Here is a 15,179-nt window from a genome sequence, read left to right on the forward strand (position 1 = left end):
TATATATATATATATATATATATATATATATATATATATATATATATATATATTTGGTATCCCTCACATGTAAATATAACAAGTATATATGTACAAAATAAATTAATCTTAATATAAATACACAAAATAAATTCAATTTTTTTTTAAATTTACAATATAACTATATTATGAATGTAAGCACGACAAAAAATATTTTTCATTGAAATACAAATCTACAAAAAACACTTCATTTCCATTTCTTTCTATGCCATAATACATTATGACAATGATTCAATTGTCAAAACGTTCAATATTATTTAAATTTTACACCACAAAAATAATTATGTTTCACTATGCTTATTACTGAGAAACGTTTTATTAGTTATGAGTTTGTTTTACATTTTACATATCTATAGAATACTTTAAATGAGCAAGTGCATGTTTAAAAGGTGTACCAAAATTAACGCAAGCTTTGAATTTGCCGCCTTTTTTGTAGTAAATTGTTGGCAACCCTGAAATAAGAACAATTTGACAGCTGAGAGTTTAGAGTTATTAAAAATGGAGTGTTATGAGATACAATAATGCATTATCATTATTGAACAGTTATTTTGAAAATAATGAAAGTTGACGCTGGTCAAGCAGTTAATGTTATTAGCGCTCGATATCGGGTGTTTGTGGGCTTGTTGACATAGACCTTTGACTTGAAATAACCTCATTAGAAGAAATCTAATTACCTTAACCACAGGATCTAAGGCGACAATTCTGATCACCGAAACGAGAGAGTACAAGACCAGGAAGTACCTGATGCAGTAATTGAATTGTTTCACAGGCTGTTTATGGTAGCCTTACACTTCATTTTTACTAACCTTAAGCTCTCAGCTGTCATTGTTCTTTTTTCATGGCTGCCAATAATTTACAACAAAAATTAGAGGTAAATTTAAGTCTTGTGTTGATTTTGGGACACCCTTTACAACAGAGATAAAATATAATTCAGTTACACAGAGTGAAGAATTTAATTGACAAGGTAATTCATAAAGGAAATAAATGTAAATAAATAAAAAGGAGAATTCAAAACTGAAAAATAGACTTTGTCTACAATGCATTATTTTTAAGTGCCTTTAAAATAATTCTAATGAAAATAGTTTAAAGTGTTCAATCCATTTGTACAGGTGTGACATTTTTACACATCTATTAGTACTTTATTCCAGGAATTTTAAAAGTTTTCTTGTAGTAGCAATATGAGCCATTTAAAAAAAAACTCACCTCATAATGCTCATACTCTTCTACATCAAATGTTTCAAGGTCCAAAAATTCATTTTCCAAAGCCTTTTTGAGAATTCAGAATAAAAAAATTAAATTAGTAATTTATATCATAAAATCTTCCTAATTCCATGCATAGTATTATAATTATAGAATACAAGTGACATCCAATTATCTATGCAAATTAATACATTAAGTACAGAGAGATACTAAATGGCTTAATAATACAACGAGAGGGAACGAGTGCAATCAGAAGTGAAATAACCACTTTCTCAAAATAAAACTTCCCTTGATCTTTACTTAATCAAAGTGAGAATGCGTTTTTCCTGTAAAAAAGGAATGAGACACAGATCTAAATCTTGTGTTTTCTTAAACCTCTTAGAAGATTTTTTACGAAAAGTGCTAATATGAAACTATAGGAGCTCCTGAGGGAGGAAGGGTCTCCATTACAACTCAAACTAATAAAACCCCACACACTGCTTTTATGATTGCACCTAGATTTGATTATAAACTCACAAATGTTTTTTTTTTATTTTTTATTTTTTAGAGGAAGAAAATGCGGCCGTTTAGAGGGAGAGGCTATCTGGAGTAGTCCCTTAATGGAGGGGAAGTCAGCAGTTAATGAATGGGGGCCCTCTCAAGCCCTTTCCAGAAACAAATTTATTCAAGTTTGTTAGCAGATGGAACTCTGGGAGGTGCCAGTAAAACAGGAAGCATGGCCAAGCAAATTGTACCTCGAATTCTGCAGTTTACCTATCGCCAACACACTCTTGTGAACTGGTGGATTATCCTGGTGAAAAATGATTTTTTTTTTCTTCTTCAAGCCAGGCCTCTTCTCAAGAATTTTGGAATCCAGCTGGTCAAGAAGGTTAGAGTACTATTTTTCTGTAATTACTTTGCCCTTATCAAGACAATCAACTAACAAGATCCCCTTCACACCTCAAAACACGGTGCCCAAATTCTTTACAATAGGTGAGTTGACTACTCTCTTTTGACACGAAAGAATGGCTTTCTCCCACTGTTTCGATTGTCGTCTTGCTTCTGGCGTGTAAGTGGGGAACCCATGTATCATCCATGGTGACAAATTGCTGCACAAAAATATTCCAGTCCCTATTGAAATAATCCAAACATTGCTGAAACAATCTGCTTTTGATAGCATTTAGCACATGCGGCACCCATCTTGCACCAAGCTTTCACACCTCCAATTCTTAGTGCAAGATGTTTCACATCAAGATGTTTCACATCCTTTTCCCTGATATCGTCACAGCGTTAGCTTTCTCACTCACTTTCACTCGCCTATCTTCCAACAGGATATTATGCACTGTTTTGATAATTTCCGCAGTGGTTGCGGTTTTTGACAATGACTCAAATGGGCCATCTTTGGGGGACTTCAGGGGACAACTGCCCATTTTTTTCACAGTTGACATGGAAGAAGTAGAGTCCAAGTAAATTTTTTTCAAAGTAGGATAAATTTCTAAAGAGGTTAATAAAACCAAAACAAAGAATTTTATGACTGCACGATATTCTAGTTTTTAATGAGAAACACGTAGGACATCTACTACAAAAATTCATGTAAGTAAACTACTGGAACTCAAGTAAGTAAACTGGAAACAAGGAAATACATTTTACTTTGTAACAAAGTCATTTTGTTTCTACTATTTTTTCCTACGTCATACAAGTTTAGTTGCAATTATGACTTACTGTTAAGATTAATGTGAATAATAAAACTATTCAATATTAAGTGTTTAAAGAAATGATGTGAAAAGGAAGTCTGATTTATTATTTTGAAGCAGCATTAAAAATATGTGAGCACACAATGTATATATATATATAACTAAAAGTAACTATAAAGCCAGATATCCGCAGGATATCCAATCCGAATGTCCGGATTCGGCAATGAAGAGGTGTAGGATATCTGGAATCCGGTAGAAACAGTATCCGGTGCCTCCCTCCTTTTGACATTTGTAACGGTTTTCATCAGTTTTCTCCAAAGAATAATGTAAAATACAATTGATAGTAGCAAACGAACCATAATAAGATTATCTCTATTTTCTTATTCCATCAAGTCTTCTTAGGAAGTCTCAGTTTTCACAACTCTCAATCGGAATTGTCAGTTGAAAATAAAATTTTTAACGCAATGGTATGAAGAATCAATGTAATGATTTACTTTTACATTTAGTTTCAATGCAATGATGTGAAGGATCTATGTAATGATTTGCTCTAACATTCAGTTTAGCTGTTTTGAATGGCATGGACATTTTAAAGGTATTAAAATATTGCAACACAATTCACAAAACAAAGAAAATGTTACCTTGCTAATAGCATGTAGGCAATCAGACAGCGTTAAATTATAAGTACACTGGCTAAACGAAGCATCCCTGAAAATCAATTAATGCTTGTTAGAAATTACATGCATACATTTTTAAAGTCAGTCAATAATGGATAAATGTTCCTGTAACTATGAAATCTTGCCAAAAGTTTAAAGCATGTATGTATGAATTTGAAAAAATAAAAACAGAAACAAAAACAAAAAAGATATTTAAAATAGATTCAAAATGAAAAGATTTTCAAGAACTTAGGGTATAAAAAAGATTGGCAGAGGAAATGCGCGCCATGCTCAAAAAATCAGACCCTTTCACACATCCTGTGTCCTTTATGTGCAACAGCATGTCAGCGACACCCCTGTGTTGTTATATAATACATTTATTTATTGCTCTTTTTTTTTCAGGTGAATCTATCATGAATTATACTTCAAAGAATGTTTAGTAAAAAACAACTGACAATCAATGAATATGAAGGTTATAACACAATAACATGATGACTTAATGAGCATGAATTAGTTAAAATAACATTGAAACATATCTATAAACTTAATTTTCAAAGTAATTACCTGAATGGTATAAATAAAGGGCTATTGTTTCCCACAAGAGGTTGATAGGCTTCAACAGCTGATTTTCCCAAATAAATTATCTGAAAAATTTAAAAAACAATTAATTTCCACATGAAACCCTTTAAAATATGCTTCAAAATATATTACAAAACCTCTTCATAATGGAACCTACATTTGCTGAGGAAGATATGTCTTCAACATTTATTATACGCATTATCACTTTGTCATGTGGAGCATATGTTATCCAGAAAAAAAAACGTTCAAAGGCAAGACAACGTACCATAGTGGTAAAGCTCAAAAAAAATTTTAGTAAGTGATATGGTTTAATTTTGGAAGGGGTTTGGATAACTTTAGCACTTTTCAATGGTAAAAAAAAAAAAACACTGAGTTTTTTTGGGGGCACGGGGGATATCCTGAATAGCGCTTTGGATACATCACTGTTTCACATTTTTACTTTGTTGAGCACTAATTACTCAAGATATTTAAATAAGGCAGATTTTTAAGAGATATTATCAACAGTTTATAATCAAAATGTCATATTCCCAAGTATTAATTTCCTTTACAACATCTTTTGAATCCAAGTTAGCACACAATTTAGGAATTAACATATACAGTAAACTCCAGATTATCGGCAATCGGATTATCCGTGGGTCTTTCAAAAAAAAATTTTTTTTCTAAACGGCCATTAAATGTTTATTAAACTTCTGATTGTGTTGTTCGTTTTTAGCTTTTGGCACATTTTTTACATTCAATGTTAGTGGATGCAATGTAGCAAAGTTTTTAGCTATAATTTAACTGTATTAGTGTGTGTTATTCCTATTTTTTAGCTATTGGATACACTAGTATAATTTTTTACCTATTATTTGGGTTTACCTGTGGTTTTCGTTTGTCTATGGTTACAATGCCACCCTATTCCACGAATAATGGGGAGCTTACCGTATAAGCTAATTTACTAATCCTACTCAGACCCAAGACCAACTTTGAATGATAAGTTTTATTTTATATTTTTTATTATTATTAATTGAATAAGCACATAGAAAAGTACAGAATTTTCCTTGAAAAATAGCTTTTTTTAATATTTGAGAAAATGAGTCCCCTGATAGAGCAACACTAAAATATTAACAATGTTCTAAACCAAAAGAAGGAAGATTTGAGTCGAAACTGATAATCTCACATAAAACACACAATATTTAAGGAATTCTGCAGCATGTTTAATAATTTTTTACCGTGAAAATAGTTAAAAATAGTGACATTTCCGGATGCACCTGCGTGATGCACTCTGTATTTTTCTTTCCAGAAAGTGTTATTTTCATTTGTGAGTAAAGAAGTTAAAAATAAAAATCTCAATGAAAGACCTTTTTTTTTTCCAATGCTGCCATCTGCTAACAAAAAAAATAACTAATCCACTGCTTACTTTTGATATTATTTTATTTACTTTCATGTAAATGTTATTTATTCTCATACAGGTGACACTGGAACTGAGGTTAAACAAGAATATATGTGGAACATTTTAATATTGAAAACCAAGTGTTTCCTTATGGATCAGATGACTAAAGTTCATAATTTTATTTCAGTCAAACAACCTTCCTTTTATTACAAATACAAATGTGACGACCAGCAACTGGCTCTGGGCCCAGCTAGGCTGGTCCTAATCAGTTAATTAGTCCTCACTGAAGATCAATGACCCTCTTAAAGCTATCCATCCCCTTGCTCATAACCGCCTCTGCTGATAAGCAGTTCCAATTGCCCACGATGGTAATAAAGAAGTAATTCTTCCTAATTTCCAGGTTACCATGAGATTTGAATAGCTTACAACAATGGTCCCTCATCATGCTTTCCGTGCAAAAATTTAACTCATTAACATCTTTTCCATTACACCCTATTAACATCTTTCCCATAACCCATTAACATCTTTCATGGGGTGCAACATAGATCTACCTCCTCATGGTGCACCTTGGGCAACGCTCTTGCGGCAAAATGATCTACAACTCCGGCGAGAGTATTCCCAAATGCGGATCTTTAATGATTATGCAATGGAATGCAGGAGGCATGTCTCAGGCAAAAAGACAGGAAATTCTCCATACTTTAAACATCTTTAATGTTGATGTTTTTGCTATCATGGAGGCCAATCTTTTCAACAGAAAAGTAATTATGCGAGACAGCTCTCGAGAACTCTTACTAAAAATCTTAAGATCAAGATGAAAGAAGAAGGTACTCTACCTACCATTTCAGATATTTTTAATGCTCCTTTGGGTTTAGCTGAACTGTTTTCGGCACTGAAGTGTTTGAAACCACGAAAATCTCCAGGTGAAGATAACATTTTTGCAGAATTTCTCCTGCACTTGGGACCTTGTGCCAGTGAAACCATCTTAAAGCCATTCAATTTAATCTGGCATTCGGGAAATTTTCCCTCTCAATGGTGTAAATCTGCTATCATCCCGATACATAAAAAAGACTTAGATCCAAGTATAGTGACAAACTACAGACCTATTTCCCTGACAATCATTCTCTGCAAGACCATGGAGAGAATTATCCTGTGTGAACTGGTATTTGGAAACCAATGGGATCTTGGAAGAAGAACAGGCTGGCTTCAGGAAGTTTAGGTCAACCAACCAGCAAGTCTCATTGCTTAGTCAGAAAATAAAAGATGCTTTGGATAAAAGACAGATTCTCTCTGCGGTCTTCATTGACCTAAAGTCTGCTTGCGACCTTGTTTGGAGAGAGAACCTCCTTGCGAAATTGTCTGACATCAGAATACCTTCCAATATGCTCAGATGGTTCGATGGTTTTACGAAAACTCGATTATGTAGAGCACGATACAACTATTCCTTTTCGAGATACAGAGCTCTTAAGACCGGCTTACCACAGGGTGCAGTCTCCAGCTGTATACTTTTTAACATATACATCAATGATTTAATCAGTAAATTGAAAAAGATTGACGGGTTGCAATGCCTGCTTTATGCTAATGACCTTGTCATCTGGTTTACAGCCCCTAAGAACAAAGCCAAAGTCACCATAGAAGGGATTTTAGGAAAGGCTTTGTTAGTTCTTGAAAGATGGACAGATTCGAATAATATGAAGATAAATCTTGATAAGACTTTTGTTGAGTCTTTTTCATTGACGCATCAACCTTTTTACCCTCAAATTTTCTACAAAGGGTGTCAGATACCACTGACTGAAAACTTTAAATACCTGGGCGTCAGTTTTGATAGAAAACTTACATGGGGGTCCCATGTGGAGGACATCACCCAACGTGCCATAAAAAGACTTAATCTCCTAAAAATATTAGCGGGTTCTAAATGGGGTTGTTCAAGAGACACGCTAAATTTTACATACAAAACTTATATTCTACCCTTCCTTACTTACTGCTGTGAGCCGCTGATCACAGGATCAGAGAAAGTCCTTCAACAGTGTGAGACTTTTCAAAATCAGGCTCTACGACTTGATTACCGGAGCAGTGAAGACAACACCCATTGACTGCATGTTACTCAGCACTGATAATAGACCTCTAAAGATGATCTTTGAAGAAAGTTGTTCTCCTATGGGAAAGAATACTTACATACCTGCCAACCTCCGAGAAAAAAAATCCGGAAGAATTTTTTATTTTTATCCACAAGATTTTAACGCAATATAAAATCAAACAGGACACCTACCCTCTTTACATTTAACAATATATTAGTTATGAATTTCATATCAATTGAAATTACTTTCATTTAGTAAATATTACTTTAATTGCTTTCTTTAAAAGTTTGGAAATAACATTTGTTACTCATCTTAAAAAAAGAACGAAGCAAAAACAGCTCGAATTGAGAGAATGAGAAGATAATTGGCGCCGAAATTGTGCCCCTAGTTGCCCGCCGCGACGCTTGCTTTGATTGGATCCCGATGAAGTCATGCGCTGTATCACTCAGTGATACGTCATAATCTTGCCTCGCTTCTTCTCGTGCCATTCTCTTACGGCAACCTTTCCTTGGCTACTTGGCCTAAAACGTGGTGCGGCGATCCACAAAAGTATCGTTAGCGCCAAAATTGGCGAGATAATTATTTTTCCTACAAAACGTGAAAAATCCGGAAGATTTTGCTCATAACCGGAAAAACGGAAAAGAACATAAAAATCCGTAAAACTTCCGGGAAATCCGGAACGGTTGGCAGGTATGTACTTAGAATCCCTGGGTGTCTGTCCCTGTGGAACCAGGACTCTCTGGTCGGCGGGAGAAACTTAAAATCACAAAAAGGTTTTCTCCAGGGAGTAGCTGATATCTCTTCTAAACTAGATTTAAAATATGAGACTGAACAATTTCCTCCCTCCATAAACCCCATTTCTGAAAAAGGTTTCTCCATTCACCTTAATTTGATTAAGAATGTGTTCAAAGCGGAGACAAATGATGTAGTGTTAAGAGCTCTTGCTCTCGAAACAATAGAATCCAGTTACCCCAGAGAGAAATGGTTGAGAATATATACTGACGGCTCTAAAGTGAATGGATGTGTCAATACTGGTGCTGGTGTTTACTGTGAACTTTTTTCCTTTTACACCCCCATTGGCAACCATAGATCAGCTTTCGATGCTGAGACTGCTGCCATTTGCCAGGCCCTGTCACAGCTCCAGCCACATTTAGACTCTTTTTCAAAAGCAGTTGTATTAACAGACTCAAAGGCTGCACTCCAAGCTATCGATAACCTAGCCACTCCCGAACTTTAACCACCGATAATTGTTTGAAGCTCCTTAACCGGCTTGCCAGAAATAAGACAGTTGTTCTTCAGTGGATTAAGGCCCACTGTGGAATCCAAGGTAATGAGATGGCCGATTTTTTGGCCAAAAAGGGAGCATTGGTTCTTCAGAGAACCAATCCTAAGCTTCCATTTAGTAACATCAAAAGCTTAATAAAGAAAATCTTTAAAGACACTTTTCACAAAGAACTCAAAAATCGCAACAGCAATAAACCATGGTTTGAGCTGATTCTGAATGTCCCTAATTGGCCTAGGATGAAATCTGTCGCCATATTTCGTTTATTATCTGGCCATGATTGCCTACGAAAACATCTCTGTCGTATCAACGTGGTTCCTGACCTTTTCTGCACTTTGTGTGATCTCCACGAAGTAATGGACATGCCTCATTTGTCCAGATGTCCTGCTCTCCCTCGGACATCCATCTGGGAACGCTATTGGATTGCTCGTTTTCATTTATAGTTTTGTTGTTATCCTTTTGATATTCAACGGTCTTTAAATGTGCCATTGGAAATAAAATAAAATAAAATAAAATAAAAACATCTTTTATTTTGATAAATTTAAACAACTGAATCATATCCCCTCTGGCCCAACTTTGCTTCAGGCTCTACATATTAAGCCTATTAAGTCTGGTATCATAATCTAAATCTGAAAGTCCCCTTACTAGTCTAGTTACCTTTCTTTGAACCCTTTCCAATACAGAAATATCTTTCTTCAGATAAGTCAACCAAAACTGAAGAGCATACTCTAAATGAGGTCTTACTAAACTCCTATATAAAGGCAGAAGAACCTTCTTAGAATGCTTAAAATCTTCATTAGCTATGTATTTTATCGCATGTTTTTGTGCAGCAAGAAACTTATCAGGAATGCATGAGTTTAAGCCTCATTTTGAAGCAGATTTTGACTCTTATTCAAATGTAATTTTTGCTGTAACATTTTATAAGATATGTTGAGTTCATACTATCAACAGAAAGCAAACTTTTGTTACAAAAACCTATTATTTTATAACAATAATGCATTTCTAAAAATGTATTATTTTTATACTAGATTATTTTTATACAACTTGATTCTAGGGAACTATTTGCGGAGTTGAATGTGCAGAGGAATTAGCAGATGTAATCATAAACATTTTCAATGCTTCTTATAACTCAGGGACAGTGCCAGAGGACTGGAAGCTGGCTAACACTACACCGCTCTTCAAGAAAGGGTCTAAAGGGAGTGCGGGAAATTATAGACCTGTGAGTCTAACTTCGGTGGTTTGCAAAATTTTTGAAGCATTGATAAAAATTAAGATAGTAAATTTTCTAGAGACTAATAATCTATTCACTAGTTTTCAGTACGGTTTCAGTAAAGGTAAATCTTGCGCAACTAATTTATTACATTTCTATGACAAAGTTACCATGGCTTTGGACAATAAGAAGCCTGTAGATGTTGTTTACATTGATTTTCAAAAAGCTTTCGATAAGGTACCGCATGTTGCTCTACGTAGCAAATTAGCTGATATAGGAATAGGAGGGAAAACTTTCATTTGGGTAAAAAACTGGCTGACCGGAAGGAAACAAAGGGTAGTTGTAAGGGGAAATTATTCTAATTGGAGTGAGATTTTAAGCGGGGTTCCTCAAGGATCAGTGTTAGGGCCTGTTTTGTTCATTGTTTTTATGAACGATATTCACAATAATATTTCTGGGAACATGAATTGTTTTGCTGATGATGTCAAAGTTATGGGGACTGTAGAAAATGAAGAACAAGCAAAACAGCTGCAAGAGGATCTAGATCATATTACGGAGTGGGCTGATAAATGGGGTATGGCTGTTAATGTTGGGAAATGTCAAGTGCTACATTTAGGTCATGGAAATAAGTGTACAAGTTATTATTTGCAAGGTTCAGTCATTAGTGAGGCAGACAAAGTTACTGATCTGGGGGTCTTAATAAGTCAGGAATTAAAGTTTAGCCAACAGTGCAGCATTGCTAGTAACAAGGCCAATAAGATGCTTGGATTTATCAATAGATCTATTTCAAACAAATCTAAAGAAGTTCTTCTGCCCTTATATAGAAGTTTGGTAAGACCTCATTTGGAGTATGCTGTTCAGTTTTGGTCTCCTTATCTTAAGAAAGACATTAATGTATTGGAAAGGGTTCAAAGGCGGGCTACAAGGCTAATAAATGGACTTTCTCACTTAGACTATGATTCCAGGCTTAGAAGACTAAAAATGTACAGTCTTGAGCAAAGAAGAGACCGAGGGGACATGAATCAGTTGTTTAAATTTATTAAAATGAAAGATGTTACGGGGCTGAAGTTTAGCACTGAAAACAGGACAAGGGGTCATTGTTTTAAGCTATTTAAATCTCAGGCTAATATGGATGTTAGGAAAAATTATTATTATAGCAGGGTAGTGGAACCTTGAAACAGTTTACCGGAAGAGGTGGTAATGAGCAAGGGAGTAGATAGTTTTAAGAGGGCCATTGATCTTCACTGGGGATTGTAAATTGACTAGGACCAGTCTAGCTGGGCCCAGAGCCTGTTGCTGGTCGTCAATTTTGTATTTGTATTTATTTTTCTCCAAAAGTATTAAATATCAAATTACAATTATTGTTCACCCAAAGAAGAAAGTGCACAATTCAGGATTTGGAATATTATATATGGAAAGAAATGGAAAATCCCTCAAATTGTTAGTACTAAAAGAGTTTAATGAAGATTTCAAACAAATGATTACATTACAGTGAAATGTTCTGTATTTATCTTTTCTTGCAAGAAAAAAAAATTGTGACAAATTACTTTATATTAAATTTAAAATTTGTTACAGTTGAATAAGCAAAATTTTGAAGAATAATATTTTTAATCATTAAAACTTACAGCATATGCACCAATTAGAAATGCAGCATTTACTCGTTTCTTAGCATCTTGAGTTGTAAAGTGAACTATCTTCTTCTTTTGAAGAGAATGTGTCTAAAAATAAACATTTAAGACAATTTCTTCATTTTTAAACAGTTTTGGTTTTAACATCTCAGAAAATATATATTAATAATATTTCTTCATGTTATGCAGGAACCATTAACAAAAAGTGCATTAAAAAAAAATCTGCATTTGATTTTTAGCAATGTTAGAGAAAAAAAGCGGTTGCTAGTTGTATTTCGAGGCCAAAAAATTGATTTGACGCCTGAAATTGGCAATTTGGACACCAAATGTGACATCTCAAGTTTTGGATTCCATCAAAGTTTTTCTTTTTTGACTCATCTGGATTGAAACCTGTTATTGACATAGAGAATAAATTTGTGAAAGTGATTTTAAAATACTTTCAATTCTGTACCTCGGGGCCAGTAGGACGCAAAACAAAAAATTACGATTTTTCGCTTATTAGTACAATACATGTAAAAGCCTATTCCGCATACGACGTGAACCCGTAATTCTTTTTTTTTTTAAATCCTTTTAAATTTTTTACCAGGGTAAAAGAGCGTGCGTCACATTGTTTGCATGTGCCAGAAAAAACAATTTCCTCTCTTGCAAAATTATCATAATGTGATTTACATCCTTCTGGCTTTGAGGTACATAATTTTGCCTTTGTAAAGAACTATTTTTTTCTGTATTTTTAACAGATTTTTTTAAAATATGCTTTTGAAAATCTGTACCATTTCTGTGGAATACTTTTAGCATTCTGATATGTATACATATGATTAATTAAAACTGCCACCTAAACCGCTCATTTTACTTCTAGAAACTTATTCTACACATCATCATGACACCCAAATTTAAATTTCTCTTTCTAACACTGGTTTTTAGTCAATACATCTTTACATTTAATAATGAAGAATGAAAAAATATGAGAATATATTAAAATGAAAAACAGATAACAGTTGTTATCAGATTAGGATGCAATATTACTTCCAAATGTGTGAGTAATCATCAGTATTATTAGATTTGCTTTAAGCACCAATTGCAAATATTTGCTGAATTTAAGTTTTTTTTTTTTTTTTTTGCTTATTTGTTGTTTTGCTTGATGTTGAACAGTTTTCCAATTCATGAAATCAATAAGGAATATCAATCAGTTTGAAAGAAATTTAAACAGTATAGCACGAATATCAAAGCATTAATCTAAAATTTCTAAAATTGGGGAAATTATTAACAGTAATTAAGATGGGAGAAATAAACTGTAGAGGGAGAAAGCAAAAGTTTTGGCTGAAAAGTGGGGGAGACTGCCCGAACTTTGGAGACATTTTACAACTCTCAAGAGATAAGAAGATGCAAATAATGCAGAGGACATCATGATGCAAAGCATTGCAATGGCCTCAGCATTGTTCAATGCTTACGACAACACTGCTTCTATGGAAAATGAGTTATAATGAAATAGGGTAATGGCACCAGTAACAGCCATGCTTAAGACATCACTCTCAAGTTAACTCAATTTTCTGAGTTTTTTATAATGTATTTAGACTTTTTAAACTATCTATTTTTAAACTCTTGCAACTATATCTTATCTAATGCTTGACTGCTTTTGGATCCTCTGAATTAGTTAATTCTATTTTTATTTGCTTAATTGCAGAAAAAGGTCTGACCCTTAGTAACAGACACTGAAAAATCTGATGATAGCCTGTAACAGAGAGGAAGAATAATACACAGAATTCCCCTTTTCTCTTCAAAATATGCAAAAGTTCTTAATTTTTAGAACTAAAGTCTTAATAATTCAAATGAACATGAAACACCAGCTGACCTCGTGGTGGCTGTTAATAACCTTCCACCACTGCCCTGTAAATAACAACTGGCTCATAAAATTCACCCTGAAAACACTAGATGGTTGCACCGTATTCATGAGCCACAGCAACATCAGCTTTACCCAAAGTATCCCAACTTAACACCAGATTTACCATTTAAATCCAAACTTATGACTGTCTGTTACTGGACCCTTGTCTGTTACAGGAGACCTTACCCTACTTCAACTTGCAAAGAGATAAAAGAAAAAATAAGAACTTTCAAAAATAAAAAATTAGGATAGTACGAACCCTGTACACAGCTAAATTATTGTGTAAGTGACTGTAGACTATCAAAATAATATTTTACATAGTAATCTTAAATGAAAAGGCCATTTATACTCACCATACCATGATTGGTAATATTCTGATATAGGTTGGCACATTTTTGCCAAAGGTGGGAAAAACTGGAAAAAGACAGCAAAAAACTGTCTTGGCAAAAATACATTTTTACTGATGTTTGATTAAGTGGCAAAAATATATGTACTTTATTTACGGAGACCAGATGTATCTAGGTAGTTTATTTTATAGTAATTTTAACTCTGATGTAATTATTATGTTTTTGAACTTAAAAGATTCAATGCATCACAAAAACAGCAATTGGCATGTAATTGTGTAGCTACAGTTGTAGCAAAATCCTTTTTAATTAATACTATAAATCGGAACAATTTTTTTTATTTTAATTAAGTCCTTCAAATAGTTAAAAGGGAATTAGCTATTTGCTCTTTTGAGCATATGAAGTCCTGCAGTTCAGTAAAAAAATGAAGAATCCCAAGGAGGGTGTCTTGAAAAAAGAAGAATCGCAGGCCTTCCAGCAACCAGCGTGCAAATTACAATATGTGGATATAAGAAAGTAGAGAGAAAATAACAATAAAATAACTCACTGACTTTGATTTTTAAACTATGAAACATAAGTTATCGTTTATTTAATTTTTAACAGAGAAGTAATACCAATTTGGCTATGCTATCTGAATGAGAGAAATTTGAAGAGAAAAACTTATTAATATATAAATATATCTGAAAAAAAGTAAAATTCATATAAAACTTGTAACTTTAAAAAAAAAAATGCACATAAAACAGTTTGATCTCATTCAAATTCAGTTGAATTCTCAACATTAGAGTTTTTTTTTTTTTTTTTTTTTGTTTTTTTTTTAAGTTTTCTTTAAACATTGCATTACAAAAAGCAAGTTTTGAAACATTATCCATTTTCAATCTTTTCCGAATACAACAAAGTATGCAAGTTAGCCATTATGCATAGTTTAAGAACACTAACATGTTACTTACTTTCAACTTTTTGTTTAATCGACAGGAGTAACGATACAGTTTTGCAAGATTCAGAGGTCCAAAATCTGAATAAAAACTGAAACAAAAACAAGAGTACAGTGAATTTCATACCATATCATGCCTGCCAACTTCTCAAATTGAAAAACAAGAATGTGTAAAATGCAAGAGACTAAGAAAAACAAAAGGATTTTTAACATTAATTTTTTTTTGAACTGGAAGTAGATTTCTTTTTCAGTAGTAATTAAATTATACTTTAAGTAATCAAAAATAAATCACTATTTATTTTTTATTATTACTG

At 33.4% G+C, this 15,179-nt stretch overlaps 1 protein-coding gene across 1 annotated transcript in view; it reads right to left on the minus strand.

The window, feature by feature from the left end:
• Positions 1-15,179, minus strand: part of LOC129222296 (dual specificity protein phosphatase CDC14AB-like) — a 57,922-nt gene that overhangs the window by 33,341 nt on the left and 9,402 nt on the right. The window contains exons 3-7 of the mRNA XM_054856784.1: positions 14,882-14,957; positions 11,709-11,801; positions 4,130-4,209; positions 3,551-3,617; positions 1,243-1,305 (exon numbers count right to left, since the gene is read on the minus strand). Coding sequence (XP_054712759.1) covers positions 1,243-1,305; positions 3,551-3,617; positions 4,130-4,209; positions 11,709-11,801; positions 14,882-14,957 — 379 coding nt within the window. The remainder of the gene's footprint in view (positions 1-1,242; positions 1,306-3,550; positions 3,618-4,129; positions 4,210-11,708; positions 11,802-14,881; positions 14,958-15,179) is intronic.

The sequence above is a fragment of the Uloborus diversus genome, chromosome 5, assembly GCF_026930045.1.
Source record: "Uloborus diversus isolate 005 chromosome 5, Udiv.v.3.1, whole genome shotgun sequence".
Classification (NCBI taxonomy): domain Eukaryota; kingdom Metazoa; phylum Arthropoda; class Arachnida; order Araneae; family Uloboridae; genus Uloborus; species Uloborus diversus.